Below are 18,003 nucleotides of genomic sequence, written 5' to 3' on the forward strand. Positions count from 1 at the left end.
GACATTCCATTAAAAAGTAAATGTGATACGGAATAATACCTGCTGAATAAATGTGTCTTGTGCAACGTTTGCTTACTTATAAGCACGATATACAAGAGTATGAGAAACATATCAGATTACCACAGCTTGTAATCCGAAAGAATTCAACTGATTCAAGTTGTCTCATTGATAAGGGGGAAAAAAGGTAAAGCAATCGCCATGCATTACCTGTTAGCAGTGGCGGATCCAGAATACGATCAAGGGAGGGGCTAAACCATAGTTTACCGCTTTATCCAGTGTAAAGCAGGATTGAAGCCTATTTTATCCAGTGTAAACCTGAGCGTCAAGGGGTCTATAGCCCCTATAGCCCCCCCTTGGATCCGCGCCTGTCTGTTAGAATAGGTTTATCATGATATCTTATGTTTATTTCGGGTCTTATTTTCTGTTCTTTCACGATTATGCATAGAACAGCATTTTGTAAAACACCTCAGAAAAAGGTGTAGGTACTAAGTATCTTTGCCTACCGGCAAAGGCGCCGATCCTGGGGGGCCCGGGCCCCTCGTATTTTATTATGAATATACAATATTTGGCATAATTTAAATTCAATTCATCTTAAAATCCCCATACAGGCCTTCAGCAAGAAACACATATCTAAATCCACTCCCCCCCAAGTTACAGAGAAGTCGATGCCCTTGAGTACCAGCACAAAATAATCAACGTAATTATTTTGTAATTATTAGCAGTTTACTTGCCGCAAATCGAGAAAATTTCATGCATCACTGTCCTTAGCTAAGATTATCTTCATGTAGTAGCATCAACGAGCAAGCTTTGATTTCTTGGAGGGGCATCAAACGGAACGTTGGAGATATTGTACAGGGGCAGATATTTTTTGTATATCGAAAAGGATAATTTTGTATTAATTAAGTTTCACTAAAGAATGTTTGAGGAAGGGTGTAGCCACGTGTGTGGGTTTCTGCCCCCTAGCGCTCTCCGGCGCTGTGACTCTGTACCAGTTATCCCTGTTAATGCCCTCCGTCAATTGTAAACTCATCGCTTCCTAGTTTTCATTCTAACATACCCAGAAGAGGTTCTAGAAAGTGAAAACGGGACAACCAGAAACCAGACTGTGATATTTATATCATGAGATTACTATAAACTTTCAAAAATATATGAAGTATAGCTTGAATTATTTTTCATCAGAAAACTGAGGGACCCAGCCTCCCCGGCCCTGGCCTAGAACCACCACTGAACATACCTTGTATTACATTCCTTTTAACACAACTTCATTTTTATAAAATAAAAAAAATAAATAAATAAAATCGTAAACGTCCTACAGTTTTGTCTTTCAAGCTAATGGAGAAAGATGATTAATAGAAATGAATTATTATTGTGAAAAAATAGTGGAATGAGAATCTGGGAAGAAACTTAAAAACATTTGGAAATGATATTGCCCAACACACACTCAGATGGGATCAAATCAGCGATTCCTTGCATCAGAGATGAGCACCCTATCAACTGTCACTGAGCCGCCGAAACCCCAATTTCTTCTCATCTTCACCAGTATTAGTCTTCCAAATTTCTCCAACTCTTCAGCCGGTGCCCGTCGTTACAGATTCCATAACTAATAAATAAATAAATAAATAAATAGTTTTGTGGTGTTCTTTGATGTTTTTGTGATTGGCCCAAAATTTCAAAAGACATTCCATTCATCAAAAGCCAGTAATCATTTCACCCCCTCCTAAAGGCCGTATTCATAGATGATGTCCACTCAAAATCTTGTCTTAAGTAAAAAGTATTTTGAGTAGAATTTAGTCTTTGACATTTTCGTCTTGAAGCCACTCTTATTCGTTAACATGTTTCGAGAATTTCTTAGCGAAAACTCATCTTGGTAAAACTGATATTCCTGTCTTGTAGAAAATATGGAACTACGAGCATTTCTTAGAGATGGACACATTTTTTAAAAAAATACTTTTTCGAAAAATGAATTTTTCGAAACCGAAAAATGGGAAACGAAAAATTTTTCGAAAAACGAAAAACGAAAAGCGAAATTTTTTCGAAAAACGAAATTTTTTTCAAAAAACGAAAAAAACGATTTTTTTTCGAAAAAACGAAAAATGAAATTTCCGAAAATCCGAAAACAGATTTTTCGAAAAAGGCCATCCCTAGTATTTCTGCCATCAACTTTCTTTAACTATGAATTAGCGAAAGCGAAAGCTTGTCTTGAGAAATATTTTTGAAAAGGTCAAAATGTCACTGTCACTAAGACCTTCTTACTAAAAATCTATTTCTCAAAATCTTGCCTGAGTGGCTTTATGAAACAATTTACTTCTCAAGACACACATTCAAAAAAAAAAAAAAAAAAAATCATTAAGATGCATCTACGAATATGGCTCTAAGAAATCGGGCTGGCTACGGGCCTGTGACACCCACATTTGTTACTTGTGATTCCAGGTTCATTTGTCGGTGTCACTATGTCTACTAAATAAAAAATAGATTGATTTGATTTGATTTTGATTAGAGTCCATGTCAGTAGCAGAGCTATGTGCGACGTAAACCTACAACTTAACGTGGAATTCGAACTACATATGCTCCCTCCGAGAATCGAACCATGGTCTCCTACGCCAAAGATGCAAATGCTAACTGCTTAGTCACGAAGAAGCTCGTAAACAAAACAAAACAAAACAAAAAAAAAAAAAAAACAAGAATTGATTATGTGTTTTAGCTATAAATCTCGTAAATGTATTAATAAATGACGTTTCCGTATGAAAAAATAAATTGGTAATTTGTGATTAAAGGAAATTCAGATGTGTCCACAAAAATAATCACGCGAAAGGAGTTACCAACCCCCGCCAACTGCAGTAACAACTTTAAATAAGACCGCAAGAAACAGAGTCGTAAGCGGCATATATCCACCACAATATTCTGTTGTGCTAACAGTATTACTATGAATAAATATTTTTAAAGAAAATCTTTGCTTAGAAATTACTCACCACACCTCCGGCTTTTTCCTGGTTTGCCTTGAGTTTCGTTCCGTCTCTACGACTGAGTGAGCAGACGATCCAACGAGAAAAAAAGCGATCGTGTAAAATCGTAACTATTCGGTTACGTGTTTACGGTCGATACGCAATGTTGCTTACCCCCTGCAACAAATAATACAGATAAAAAAAAAAAAACATTGTGGTACGTACTGTTACAAATTACAACAACGCTAAATATTTTATTAAAATATTCTTTTTATTGTGTACTCAGCACTGAGAAACTAAATAGTGAACCAGGCAATCTCAATCTAATGCTCGGGGAGACTTGCAGCTTCAATCATAATGATTTTAAAAAGTTCACAGACCATCAATAACTATAGAGTTAGCAATTTTGATTACATTTTAAATCTAAATTTAATTTCTTGATTTTATGGAATATAACTCCTACTTGCATTGTGTAATAACATGCAACTTTTGGTGTGTGTCAGGCCCGCAGTCAGTCACAGAAGTTCGCAGAGGCATATACGTGTTGGGGGGGGGGGCAAAAAATTGTTTAAAATTCTAAACCTCCTTACGTCAATAATAATTCAGATCTTATATGAGTGACAAAGCATAATTATCCTTATATTCATTCACTCTAGCTCCCCACTATAATAATAATAATAATAATAATAATAATAATAATAATAATAATAATAATAATAATAATAATAGAGTATTTCAAAATCATTTATTAAACAATTGTACATATGAAACGTACAACCAGCGACAAAATTTCTTTTCGTTTAATGAAATTAGTTTCGTAAATAACTTCAGAATGGAAGGACAATTTGAGTACAGTTTTCAGCAAATTAGAAAGAATATAATTTTCTGTACGTTCCAGCTATACCACAGTTATTCTCAAAATAAATTTTACCAAACGGAAATAACTTTTGTCGCTGGCTGTACAAAGACTAACACTCCTACTAGATGCTTGAAAGGCTTTATATTATGAAATCCTCTTTATTGAAGTATGTTATAAAGCTAGTTCGCCATTTTATTAGTGTAATGGAATTATTATTTTTTTAAATCAATGGTTTAAGTATTTTTCTTGCCACAAATTTCTTTCGCGAATAATATCAGCCTGTTTTTTTCCTTAACCTGAGTATCGTAAGTGTAAGAGCTATTTGTACGCATAATCTAGTGATCATAAGATGAAGAAAAATTAAATTAAAGAGTATAATAAAAATATTTTCCATCGAACTGAACTTCCTTGCAACCATTTATGAAATTAAACCAAGTCATACTGTATTGATTACTTAAACACTTATTTACAAAATATAATAGACGTTTTGCGAAAACTTCGTAGAAAACTACTCCTTATCGACTTTTCACTTGAAATGATTTTGTTTGAGTTTATTTTAAACTTAGCGCCCTTTCGGCAGGGAGGCTACATGAGCTTAATGTAGGATCCGAACCACATGACCTCCCGCCGAGTTTCGAACCCGGGTCACCCACGCCAAAGGCACGTACGCTAACCACTTAGCCACAAGGAAGCTCTTCACTTGAAATGATATGTGCCAATATTGTAGGATTATTAATATGTTTTCTTATAAAAATATGAACAAATTTGCCTGAGTAATGTTTGAGAAAATAGTTTGAAAAAAAGTACAGTCTAAAAATAAAATACGCCTTGTGGATATTTTCAGATGAAAGGACCTACACCACTTTATAGGGTTGTTTGCAAACGAACAAAATCGGCTGACCAGTTTTCTAGAAAGTTGCCCGAGAAAATAAACTTCAAGAATAAACTAGCCATTGTGTGTCTTCAGAAGAAACAACTTACGTCATATTATAGTATCGTTAATGAAATATTTATTTCAAAAATTGCGAACAGAATTGCCTGAGCAACTTTTGATTAAATCATCTGAAAAAATTGCTCAAAAATATACAGCTCACAGATGACGAGAAGAACCCTAGCAGAAGTAGAGTGACGTAGGTATGGTCTCGCCCACTTTTCGCACAGGGGTTTCAAATGACACCACAGAATAGCACACAGATAACTACCAGGAGTAGCAGACATCATCTAAGTATAGACCACACCTCAAAAACCGAAAATGGACTTGACCGTGTCGTTGACCTTTCCCCGCTTCCCCAGTTTTAGGGTTCTTCTCGTTATCTGTGAGCTGTACTTCAACTTGTGAGTTTTTCCAGAAGAAATAGCTTCAGAAAAGTATTTAGAGTTGTTAATACAGTATTTGTTAATGAAATATAAACAAAATCGCCTGAGCTCTTTTTGAGTTGTTGTTGAGTTGATTTAGTTTAGCGTCCCTTTCAGCAGCGAGGCTATATGAGACGTGGACCTACTGATTAACGTGGAATCCGAACCACATGAGCTCCCGCCGGGAATCGAACCCGGGTCTCCCACGCCAAGAGAGCTCTTTTTGAGAAACTCACCTAAATAAAATCCACTCCTACAAGAAAGTCCAGTGTTCATTTTTTCAGGGAGCACGGTGGTTCAGTGGAAGAGCGCTTACCTTTGGTGCGTGGGGACCGTTGGTTCGATCCCCGGTCAAGTAAGTTTGTGGGGGACAACGCCGTGTCCGTAAGTTTCTCGTTTCCTCCCACTTTCTCATTCTACCAACTCCTTCCATTATTATTCATTTGCTTTAATCACCGTCTTCCTTAGCCTAAAAAGGCATAATCGTGGGACGTTGAACTGAAAGATTCATTCCATTTCTAAAGAAACAATGTAAAAATATTCTATAGCTTTCAGGAAACATTTTATCTTATAAAAAAAATTTACAAATTCAAACACGTGAACAAAATCGATCCCCCCCCCTGTGATATTTATAGGGATAATCTGGGATTCGAAGCACGAGAGCTCGCCGGGAACCGAACCTGGGCCTCCATTAACCAGGAGTTTGTCTTATTCATTGATGGGGGCGTGGTGGTTCAGTGGTAGAGCGTTCATCTCCGGTGCTTGGGGTCCCTAGTTCGATCCCAGCTCGTGCCGTGTGGACTTTCTGGTAGACAAACACCGTGCTCGTGGGTTTTCTCGGAGTTCTCCCGTTTCCTCCCACTTTCTTCATTCCACCATTTCACTCATCTCTCATCATCACCGTCTCCTTTATCCTAGCCGGCATAATCGTGGGACGTAAAACTTAAGGATTTCATTTCATTTTTTCTTATTCATTGATGTATTTGCTTAGTGACCTAGTAAGGGTAATTGAGCAGTGCTCTAGCTACTAAGGGTATTTGAGAAGAACACTCACACACAAACATCCAGCATTTCTTCCAGAAATTTTTGTCCAGGAGGAAAAGCGAACTATTAATATCAGGAGGTTGCACTAAGGCAGTACTTACAAAAGGAGATACTCTGTACAAGAATGACATTCAATTTAATTTCAATTTAATATCCTGGACGTGAACAGTATAAATATCTCTGTTATTTGAAGGAAAGTATTTTATCATTTTAAGTTTTAAATTTTCCGTTCAATAAGCGTTACATTAATATACCTATAATTGAATATATACGAGATTTGTTCAAAAAGAAACCGAACTTCTCAAATAGCGCGCCAACAGGCAGAGGAAGCACCCTGCGGCTGTTGAGCACACCTAGCGACAGGATTAGACATCAAACTGCCGTTTCCCTCGTTTCGCTATGACGGTTAGTCGACGAGCTACAGATGCTGAAGTGAGTAACAGTGTCATGCAGAGGCTGTTGGTCTGTTTAGTTATACTGTGCTATTGAAAGAGCTTGAAGAACAGCGCGTGTGTGTGAAATTTTGCTACAAACTTGGCAAAACATTTAGAGACATTTCAATTGCTTTTCAATACATTCAGGGTCTCCTCGTCGAAAAAAAGAAAGAAAAGAAAAGCAAGCACACGCATAACTCGATCAAAGATGTTGATTGTGTTGTTTGATTGGAAAGGCAATGCCATTGTTCATCATGATTTTGTATCACGTGGTCAGATGGAACAAACAATTGTATAAGGGGTTGAGAGGTTTTGTGCACAGGAAGAGGCCTAAATTGTGGGAAAAACAGACTTCGATGGTGCACCATGCCAATCCGCCTCCTCATGCTTCACTGCTCATCTGCATTTATCTAGCAAAACATCATACTCTTCCTGTGCCCCATTCAGCCTATTCTCTGGACCTAGCCCCAGCATACTTTTTCCTGTTTCCCAAACTTAAAATCACTTTGAAAAGACGTTTCCAAACCATAGAAGGTATTCAGGACACTGCGACAAGAGACCTATGCTCCATCCCAGAAAGTGCGTTAAAGGAGACTTTTCGAAAATAAAAGAAACGTTGGTAAAGATGTATTGTCAATAGACAGGACTATTTCGAGAGAGACAATGCTCAAAATGTACAATGAACAATAAAAATCTTAAAGCAAAAGCTGAACACACCTCGTATATTCAAAGAATTACTAGGAATTGTAAACGTTACAGAAAAAGAAAAACTTTCAGTGAAGCGGAAATTGCTTGAATGGGAGGCTGGACACACAGGAATTATCTTCCCTCCCCCCTCATCGTTGTATTTCAGCTTTGTAACATCTGCTAGCCAAGGACATGCATGAGAGTGAACTCAAGAGAAATTTTATTAGAAATGATTAAATAATAGCTGTAGTAGTTCATGTAATGAAAGCCGTACATAGAATATTTTAATAGCAGAGTATTGTGTACCTTGTAACCATGGGATTATGACCTTCATTAATATAAAAGATATTCGCAAATACACAGAAACAGTTAAATTCAAGGTCGCTAGTGAAAACAATGACAGCTGGGATGCACAGATAGGAAGGATGCAGTGTAGATAAAGGTCTTATGTCACAGTCCAAAGTTTGTTCGAACACATGAAAATACATGCTTTTACGTGGTTTAAGAAAATACTGTAGTTTGTGGTCGATGTGATTTGTGCTTCTTGAACTCTTAGATTACGAAGTGATATTAACAAGTGGGTTTCGTACCTGTGTTTGGATCTGTATACAAAGGCCCTCATACTCCAAGCAAGGCGGAAGACTGCAGTCCTAGTTGTCAAGGAAAGAAGACATCGAACGGTATAGTATTTTTTACCGTTGGGTTCCTTTAATTGAAATTTATTTTTTGAGAATCAATTATGGTTACATTGAATTTTTGACTGTACTGATTCTCCCAATAAATTAATAAAAATTCCCCCTTAATCTTGAAAATTGTTGAAAAATAACTTTCTTTGCAGATAATTGTTTTTGTATATGATCAGTAGTTGCTCTTCAGGGAAGTTACACAAAAATTTGTTATCGCTTTTTTTTTCTAACGGTGTAATTTCTTTTAAGAGCCTTCACTATATCTGACTTAATGATTATAGAAATGAACGAGTACTATATGTACTGCTTGGAAGAGTAATTGTTTACTCTCTATACATACAGGGTGTTTCAAAACAACACCGACAACGTTTGGGAGGTGATTCCTGATACCAAGATAAGACAAAGAGTATAGACCAGCCTCGATGCACAAATGCTTCCTTTCGGAGTATAGGCTGCCGAAAACATAAAAAAAAGAAAGAAATTTAAATGTACATAGCTCCAAAACTATGGAACCTGCAGTAGTCGGGTGAAGATTTCACTTAGGATCTAGCATGTGCCCTATACAAATATCTGAATTTCAGAATCCTGTTTTACTTGCGCAACAATTTTTGTAGAGGTAGTTGTTGAGTACTTCAAATTATATGCCCGTAGCCAAATTCATTCTATAAAAATTGTTCCTTCAGTACCTTAGGATTCTGAAACGTATTTTTGAATAGCGCACGTATTAGTTCCTAAGTGAAGTCTTGACCCGACTACGATAGGTTCCATAGTTTTGGAGCTAGTCCAGTTTTTCATGTTTCCGGCAGCCTATAACTGCGAAAGGAACCATTTGTGCACTCAGGTCTGTCTATACTTTTTGTGTTATCTTGGTGTCAGGATCTCCTCCCAAACGTTGTCGGTGTTGTTTCGAAACACCCTGTATAAAAATGAAAGTGACTATATTTGAGACTCTTAATAACTCTTGAACCACCCGATCGATCTCAACCAAATTTTCAACATAGATGAGATTCGGGCCTGGGAAGTTTCACTTTGACAGTACAACGTGGGAGAGGGAGAGGAGGGAAATACATAAAACATGATCGAAAATGACAGATGTTAGTGTCGAATCCATAGTTTACGGAGTCACTGATATAAACGATGACACTTTCGATGCCGTTTAAATTCAAATTTAGCTCCCATTACTACTCCTAAGAGGAGATGGTAACATGTAAAAACAATTGAAAATGACTGATATTAGTGTTGAATTCATAGTTTTTGGGGTTCATAAGTTGGTTGGTGACAGTTTTGGTGCTCTATGTCTAAAATAAAAGATGTTGTCCCTGTGCGAAAAACGGGCATTGTGCTAGTGGTGCCACATTGTAGTGGTGTCAAGCGTGCCTTTTTGTTTTCCCTTATATTGCCATCTGATATCTTTGGTGTTGTGGAGTTTAGCGTCCCCTTTCAGTGCCTAGGTTATATAGCGTGATTTTCTTTTTTTTTTAAATGAAGGATTTCATTAGTTTATAGAATTTCTAATTGAAGTATAATTTTAATCCTGTTGGTGACAAATGATCAAGGGAGATTTATCGGACTATGTTTACTTTTTAAATTTTTATCCCGGGTAATATAAGAAAAGCCTCAACAAAAACAGCAAATATCCAGCAGTGTACAGTCAGCAACAAAAGTATGTTCTTCTCCCTGCTATAACTCTATTAAATCTGATCTAGTACTTTTCTGCTACAACAAACGCCTGGAGAGATGCAACCCAATTTACACCTAACATTTCAACTAGAAGGTGAAAGTTGGTAAGCCATTAATGCACTGAAATATGTTTTTGTTGTTCATTTTATATATGAAGAAATTTCTTTATTTTCAGATTAATCTCTGTTATTTGGAGCGTGTTGCCCAATGAGTGTCATATATAATTTATATTAGCCCTGTAATTCGTTGTGTGCATAAAGTGATTTCACTACATTCTGTATGTGAGAAGAAAGAAAAAATCATTGATCATGCTTGAGTTCAAGAATAGTTGAAATTAAGTAAAAATGTCAAATCTAGAAGGACTGGTGGAAATAAGTTTGTTAATCTTTGTCTCCATTCATGGACCTATCCCAATTCACCGTCATTCGAACATCTCTTTCCTTCTTCACAGGAGAAAAGCTTCCATATCACACAGAGTAGAGATTAAAATTTAAATTGAAGCACGTTAAAAATTTCGGACCTGTAGAGATTCATAGTCTTGGTAGGAAGCCAATACAGTAACCACTTGCCTACGCAGACCAGCTGATTGACACAAAAACATTTAGCTAATTGAAAATCTTTCATGTACGAGTATTCCAGGTACTAAAGCTTGTATGAAGAGACGATTACTTATTGAACTAATCATAATTTCCTTCTTCAACTCAGAAGCAGATCAAATAAACCTTTTTCAATGAGGAAAATGTCTCGAGACTTGGTTAAGCTGAGACTGGGGTTTCAATGTTGGTTCCGCAACCTAAGAAGAAGAAGAAAAGATTGTAGACGTTATTTTGTAATTATTTAAATTGTATCAAGACATCCAGTAATACTAAGCCCAGTTAGATTTCAATTCTTTTGGAGTAAAAAATGCTTACCAAACGTATTACCTCCGTAACCAGTACTTTAATTTATCACATATGCTCGGAAGAAATGTAGCGTCGTGGTATCGTAAAAACTTATCAAGCGGTAGACACGGGTTCGTGTCCCATCGTGTCAATTATTTTTTTCATCAATGAATTTATTATTTAGGTAATTGTTAATATTATTCTATTATAATTTTATTACTATTAATGATTATTTCAAACCTTATCACTTCACGGATTCTGTTTTACGTAAGTTTTTGTGACATAAAATGAAGTGTGACTTGGCGGAAACTATGTTTATACGTTGCAAGAGCTGTAATGAGTGTAATCCCAATTATTCGCTGCAAACTCAGTCATATCTGAGTGACAAAAGCTATTGTGAAGCAGAAGCAAGTATGATTACCGTTAAAAAATCAAATCCGAGATTTCAAGAAATTCTCACATTTAATGGTCTTTAGACCTACATATCGAAAAGTAATTTTGAATATCCGTGCGCCTGTCCCAGTCTAACGTGTTCACTCTTTAGAAATCATATCGTTCAAACCTAGAATCTGAAAATAATGTACAGTTCCCTAACAGAGCTTCTAAAATTTTCTTCCTTCACCCCAAGAAAGGGAGTTTACTAAAGGTTGAAAATTTAAAAAATGTGACTTTCTCGAAAACTCATCACATGATTTTATTTATATTTTATATAACAATATTACATTAACTACTCTATGTTGTAGTACAGGTCCTTTCTCCAAGAAAAATCTAAGAGTGGTAATTTACTCATGACGGTGTGTACATTCCGGACGATTTCCTATTAACAGATCCAGATGATTTTGTTTATCTTTCATAACTACATACTTCATTAATAATCTGGCAATATACAACTTATTTGTTTTAAACAAATGTACGAGGAATAGTAGTTTTGTTTTTAAAATTTTCTGAAAAAATACTCAGATAATTTTGTTCATATTTCATAAATAAGTCTCTGATTAACATTCTGACAATAAGACATAACTTATTTGACCTAGAAGCAAGTCCATGAAGGGTATTTTATTATTGGCGGTGACTTTTTTATCGACGATTTCCTAAAATACAACTCATGCTATTTGGGTCATATTTCGGAAACAAATATTTCCTTAATAACCCTAACAAATGGCATAAGCAGCTCTGATGAAATATTCAAAAGAGTTCGTTCAATTTTGAAGGTTCTTTTTTCGCACGAAGTTTCCTAAAAATGTCTTATAATTTAGTTTGTTATTTCACAAGAAAATAACTGCAACATAACATGTTTTAGTGTAAGAAATAGGAGCAGGAAAGATTAGTGCGATAGACAATGGTGCTATTCAGCCAGTTCGCACCTGTTCGCTAGAACCGGTTGTTAAAATATTTCGAGATGTCAGAACCGTTTGTTATACCCAAACATAACAGTAAATTTTATCCAGTTCTATCAAGGAACAGTAAATTTTAGTTTATCTTTTTTATATAGGAATTCTTAACTACAGGTTTAAACATGATCTCTAAAAACAAGGTATATTTCTTAATCTCAAATGCTCAGATATCAAGAATGATAACTGGAGTCACATGAGTGGTGAGGGTTATTTATATTTTTGAAAGGCATACATCCTATTATCAACAATTGTTGATCCATTGCTGGATTAAGATCTTTCCAATACTTTTTGATAACCAACTGTCTTGGATAATTCATTTCCAAGATATTCTTAGTGCTACCTAATTTCGTGACACTATATTGTATTAGGATGTATTGTAGGTCAAGTTGTCACCTGCGGTATCCAGTAAAAAATTTGCTTTCGTCTACCTTGTATGATTTATTTTCTCTCCCTCACACACACACAGATATATATATATATATATATATATATATATATATATATATATATATATATATATATATATATATACGAGGGCCATGCCGAAAGTTTTTAGCAGCGCAATAATCTAACATCACAGCAACATTTTGTTTATTGCATTTGACACTGATATTTTGTGACTTTCAGCCATCAATGGCAACAATGAGTCTCTGATAGCATGATCAGAGATAAGACAGATAAGGAAGCGCGCGTGACCCATTATTTAGTTAGCCATGGAGATGTCAAGACGTGACTTTCGCGCTACGATTTTGTACGATTACAAGAAGGATTTAACCGCGGAACAGTGCCTTGAAACTTTGTGAATACTTTTGGGGAATCTACTCCTTCGCGAGCCAGTATTGGAAATTGGTTTCGGGAATTTAAAAGGAGACTACGTCACTTGAAGATGAACCTCGTTCCGGACGACCAAACACTGCAGTGACTCCCGAAAACATCGAAGCTGTGAATCAAATGGTGAAAGGTGATCTCCATGTATCTTTCCTGGAGATCGAAGCGACTCTCAACATTGGGTCAACGGCAGCGCAGACAATTATGCATGAACACTTGGGTCTCAGGGAAAGGTTTTCTCGTTGGGTCCCCCATTTACTCACGGAAAGGGAAAAAGAGGGTATGGTGGAATGGTGTGAATTTATGTTGAATAAATTCAACCCAACCAAAGGGCAAGTCGTGATGTTTACAACATCGTCACGGGTGACGAAACGTGGATTTATCATTATGATCCGCTCACCAAGCAGCAGTCGTAAGTTCGAGAATGAAGATCCCCCAACCAAAGTGAAGAGACATCGGAGTGTCGGAAACAAAATTGTTGCGTCTTTTTTCTCACGCAAGAGACATGTTGCGACTGTTGTGCTTAACAATCGGCGTACGGTGAATGCTAAGTGGTATTCAACAATTTGTCTTCCCACTGTTTTCAAGAAATGGAAGGCCCAACATCCAAGATCAAAACTCGGCCATCTTCTGTTGCATCATTACAATGCAAGTGCCCACAGTGCTGCAAGAACTGTACTTTTTGAACCAGGAAAGAGTCAGAGTGCTGCCACAACCTCCCTATTCGCCGGACTTGGCCTTTTGAGATTGTGTGTGTGTGTGTGTGTGTGTGTGTGTGTGTGTGTGTGTGTGTGTGTGTGAGTGTGTGTGTGTGTGTTTCCCAATGTAAAGGAACACTTGTGTGGACGTCGCTTTTCATCGGATGAAGATGCGATTGGTGCTTATTTGGTGTCTGTGGACAACATAGACGAAAGTGTGTGGAATGAAAAGTTTTCTAAGTGGTTTGAAAGGATGCAAAAGTGTATTCGTGTCCGTGGAGAGTACTTTGAAAAACTGTAAATGTTTTGTTCCAGTTCGATGCTTCTTGTGGTCAGAGCTAAAAATTTTCGGCATGGCCCTCGTATTTATATGGTATTTCAAAACAACATAGACAACGTTTCGGAGGTGATTCCTGACACCAAGATAAGACAAAAAGTATAGACCAACCTGAGTGCACAAATGCTTCCTTTCGGAATTATAGGTTGCCGAAAACATGAAAAAATGAACTTTAAAGGTCCATAGCTCCAAAACTATGGAACCTACCGCAGTCGGATCAAGACTTCACTTAGGAACTAATACTTGCGCTATCCAAAAATACGTTTCACAATCCTGCGGCACTCACGTAACAATTTCTAAAGAGGGAGTTTGACTAAGGGCATATAATTTGAAGTACTCACCAACTACCTCTGTAAAACCTGTTGCAGCAGTACGGTACTGCAGGAGTCTGAAATATGGGTATTTGGATATTGCACATACAAGTTATCAAGTGAAGTCTTGACCCGACTAGGGTAGTATTTGAGCTATGGACCCTTAAATTTCATTTTTTTTTCATGTTTTCGGCAGCCTATAACTCCGAAAGGAAGTATTTGTTCACCATGGATGGTCTGTACTTTTTGTCTTATCTTGGTGTCAGGAATCACCTCCAAGACGTCGGTGTTGTTTTGAAACACCCTGTATATAGAACCGGTTGTTAAAAAGTAAAATAGCCCCATTGGTTATAGACCGTGCCTTTTATTTATTTTCCTTGAAGTTGTGTATAGAAATTCAACATATTTTACCTTAATTTCTTAACTTCAATTCTGGGAAGTTGAATAGCTACAACCTATTTATTCCGTATTGAACAAAGTTTTCATTTCGGAGAATAAGGAAACGATGCATGACAAGCAATGACGATATGAATGTATATACCATTTACATCCAGTCATTATCAACTGAATGCTCCGTATTTTATGGATTATTCTTCGTATTCGTAGTACACCATACACAAAAAAACAAATCTAGTTTTGATGGAGGACAATGTTTATAAGCATGCAAATGCTTTTTAGATTCACTGTTCTAGTCTTCACAAGTAATGATACCCTGACAACAGTAATTTTATTCCATTATGCCTATCTCGTCTCTCCTTTTTTTCACAAACAGTTTACTCCGTTCTCGTTATAATCGTCACGCATCGGCCAGTTTGGAACGCCTTTTAGACTTTGCAATTCCTATAGTCAACACCTTACTCTTCCATTTTTATTTCCCTTGATTGTTGAAGGTTTTCATTTTAAAGAGGCTGGGTGGATATCAGATCCAAAACGGAACGAAGACATAAGAACGAAAACTTTTAGCCCATTGCAACAATCTGATGCATGAAACCTTCCCTGGGAGTCCTACATCTCCAGATGCATTTTTTGTTGGCCGGTATAACTCCCGTCGCACCCATTATTCCAATTTTTCTACCATATCAATTGCATGGAGCCGCAAACGACACTGTATGGTGTATACTTATTAGATATGGAGTGGGTCAGTGGGTCGCGGGTCAAGTGGATCACGATTTGCGTGTCAACAGCTCACCGACCCACTGTCACCCACTCTGATCGATCGACCCAATCTGCTCAGTCAGTGCACTGTAGACAGCATCTTCTGAACACTGGTGAATTTGTCTACGATTTATTTTCAAGATCAAGACCTAAATTTTTCTTCCTTTTTTCATTTGTTTCTATTTAGTTACCTGAGATGAGTGAGTTATGGTGGGTAGTGGGTCAGAGTGACTCACAGTAAGTGGTAGGTCATGGTGGGTGGTGGGTCATGGGTCAAGCTTTCATTGACGCACTTTTCTGATACTTGGTTCATCTGCGATAACATGATAATATTTCCTAGGGTTCACTTAAATGATTTTCCTCAGAAGTCATCAGAAATGCTGTTGATCGCCCATGGGACTTTTTTTTTTCGAATTTCGTATCACAGGCACGAAATGTTACAAACCAATGGCACGTATTACATTCATTCATTACTGATGGCTCATGGATACTTTTTGATGTTCCTTGTGCAGGATGTCCCGGTTTAAACTTATAAAGGAAAGTTCTCGAAAGAGCGCTTTCAGACAACCATGTTCAACTACATTGCCCCTGATTTATTGGACACCCTAGCTTTTTTTTTAATATGTACGAAGTATGTGACGTCATACGCGTCAGCTATGCTCGTCCATTGATTGTGTTGCAAAGGGTGGTTTGTCACTAGACGAAAAATCAGTAGGGATGCGCACGAGACAAGATTTGAGGCTGTTTCGACTCGAAAATGTGCTGTAAAATTGGTGTCTCGACTCGAAAAATGTATATTTTTCTATTAGAAGAGCTGTGTCTCGACTCGAATTTTGTCAGGAAAATTCTCTCTCGTCTCGTCTCGTGCGCATCCCTAAAAATCAGATATTTCAATTGCATCAACCTAATATCCTATATCATCCTTCTGTTTGTTTCGTGAGAAGAAGGGAAAGTTTTAATAGTCGAAACTTTACTTTTTATATAAGAGTTTATTTAATTAATATCTAATAATAATTATCTGCTTTCCCAGGATTGTAAGTACCAGCTACAATGACAGATCATCAGAAGAAGGATGCTGAAGAAATAAAGAAATGGGGAAAACATGAATTTTGGGGCCTTGGATATTCTCTCGATCCTCAGTGGTTTCTGTCAGAAGAACTGAAAGATCTCCAAAGACAGTTAATTGAATTGTGCAGAACTAAAATACGACCAAAAGCTGTAAGTGTGATATCTCTACAACTTCTATTATGTTGAGCTATTCGTAACAATAATATGTAGTAATAGTTCTGGTAAAAGTCACTAACTCCCTGAATCTGATTTTTTGTACATTAATTCAGAAAACGGAACAGCACAAGAACAGCAAGATGTGTAGGAGTAGTAAAGACATACTACGAAGAACATCACACATATATTGGTATTAATTTATATTGCCAAAGAGATTTTTTCAACCCTTAAACAGCCTAAACTGTATATGGCTATCTCAAAACTAATATTTTGGACTTAGGTGCTCCTTCCAGTATAATGACGATATACACATCAGGAAACAAATTTGTTTTCCTGAAATTCGATTTCTATTGTTGAACTTTGTTTATTAGATCTTAGCTCTCTTTTTAGCACCGAGACTATATGAGGTATGGACTTACACGATGTCTGCATTCGAAATGTCGGATGGCTGATAGCCCGAGAAGAGTTACTAAAATCACGTCGCCAGAAAAAATTCAATTATTTCTAAGTACTTATAGTTTCAAGTAGAATATGAATCATTATGATAAGTTCAAATGCTCGCCCACCGGGAATCGAACTAGGAATTCCGTGCATTAAAGTCGTGCGTACTGTCCACTAGACAACTTGAGAGAACTCCCATACTGAAAAACGATGCACATTTGTTAACGTATATTCTTTTATTTGGACATGAGAAACAGTAGCTTAGTGATAGGGCGTATTGTTGGGACTGGGAAGAACCGCTGGTTCGATTCCAGTTCATAAGTATGTTTTTGTTTATTTAATTGAAGTTTACCGTAACTTTTCAGCACCTAAGCTGTATGAGACATGGACCTACAGTTTAAGATGGCATCCTAACCACTGCAATGCGTTGAAATTTCAATGTTTTCTCACCGTGAATTGAACCTGAGAGCACGTTCACCAAAAGGGGCCCGCTAGCGATTTGAGTACTTGCGAGGAAATGTGTGAGTTCGTGTTGAACAATATTGTGCACATGGATTTTCTTGAGATTGCTCAGTTTCCTCGCACTTTGTATTCATTTCAATATTATTTTCTATTATTATTAAATCTAAGACTTCATATTCTATTTCGAACTTTAAAATCTTAACATTAATTAAAGGAAAAAATAATAATAAAAATAAATGTCATTGAAGGATTTTCTGTGTCAATATTGATTTATTTTGACTTTTTAAATAAGCAGCAATGATAACTGAATATCTTATCCTAATACTAGTTTTTAGTCACAAAAACAGAAATTGATATCTCTTCTCAAATAACAGGTAAAAGAATAGAGATCAATGGCGGCTAGTGCGAGAAGCCACATCAGTAGAATTATAAAAGATAAGGGAAGGGGTCTTACCTAATGTCCCTGATTCTTGCTAACTAACCAAAGAAAACTTAACTAACATTCTAATTCTTGTTAGTTAAGGGAAGGAAGCTTGCTTAGTGTTTTAATTCTTGCTAACTAAGGAAGAATGGTTACCTAATGT

At 36.7% G+C, this 18,003-nt stretch overlaps 2 protein-coding genes across 7 annotated transcripts in view; one reads left to right on the forward strand and one right to left on the reverse strand.

Annotated features, from left to right (window-relative positions):
• The window catches only part of LOC145693678 (acyl-coenzyme A thioesterase 9, mitochondrial-like), a 154,138-nt gene that overhangs the window by 96,706 nt on the left and 39,429 nt on the right, over nucleotides 1-18,003 (reverse strand). Inside the window, exon 2 of the mRNA XM_081769925.1 lies at nucleotides 2,970-3,119. The gene's annotated coding sequence lies outside the window, so the exon portion shown is untranslated. The remainder of the gene's footprint in view (nucleotides 1-2,969; nucleotides 3,120-18,003) is intronic.
• The window catches only part of LOC145693676 (uncharacterized), a 206,828-nt gene that overhangs the window by 21,076 nt on the left and 167,749 nt on the right, over nucleotides 1-18,003 (forward strand). For 5 of the 6 annotated variants that reach the window (XM_081769921.1, XM_081769922.1, XM_081769923.1 and 2 more), the window contains exon 2: nucleotides 16,323-16,510. In XM_081769921.1, the coding sequence (XP_081626047.1) occupies nucleotides 16,343-16,510 (168 nt within the window). In that variant the 5' untranslated portion in view covers nucleotides 16,323-16,342. Of the gene's footprint in view, nucleotides 1-7,787; nucleotides 8,003-16,322; nucleotides 16,511-18,003 lie in introns of those variants that run through there. The other variant, XM_081769920.1, reaches the window with a different exon arrangement.

Source organism: Thermobia domestica, chromosome 8, assembly GCF_964235325.1.
Source record: "Thermobia domestica chromosome 8, izTheDome1.hap1.1, whole genome shotgun sequence".
Taxonomy (NCBI): domain Eukaryota; kingdom Metazoa; phylum Arthropoda; class Insecta; order Zygentoma; family Lepismatidae; genus Thermobia; species Thermobia domestica.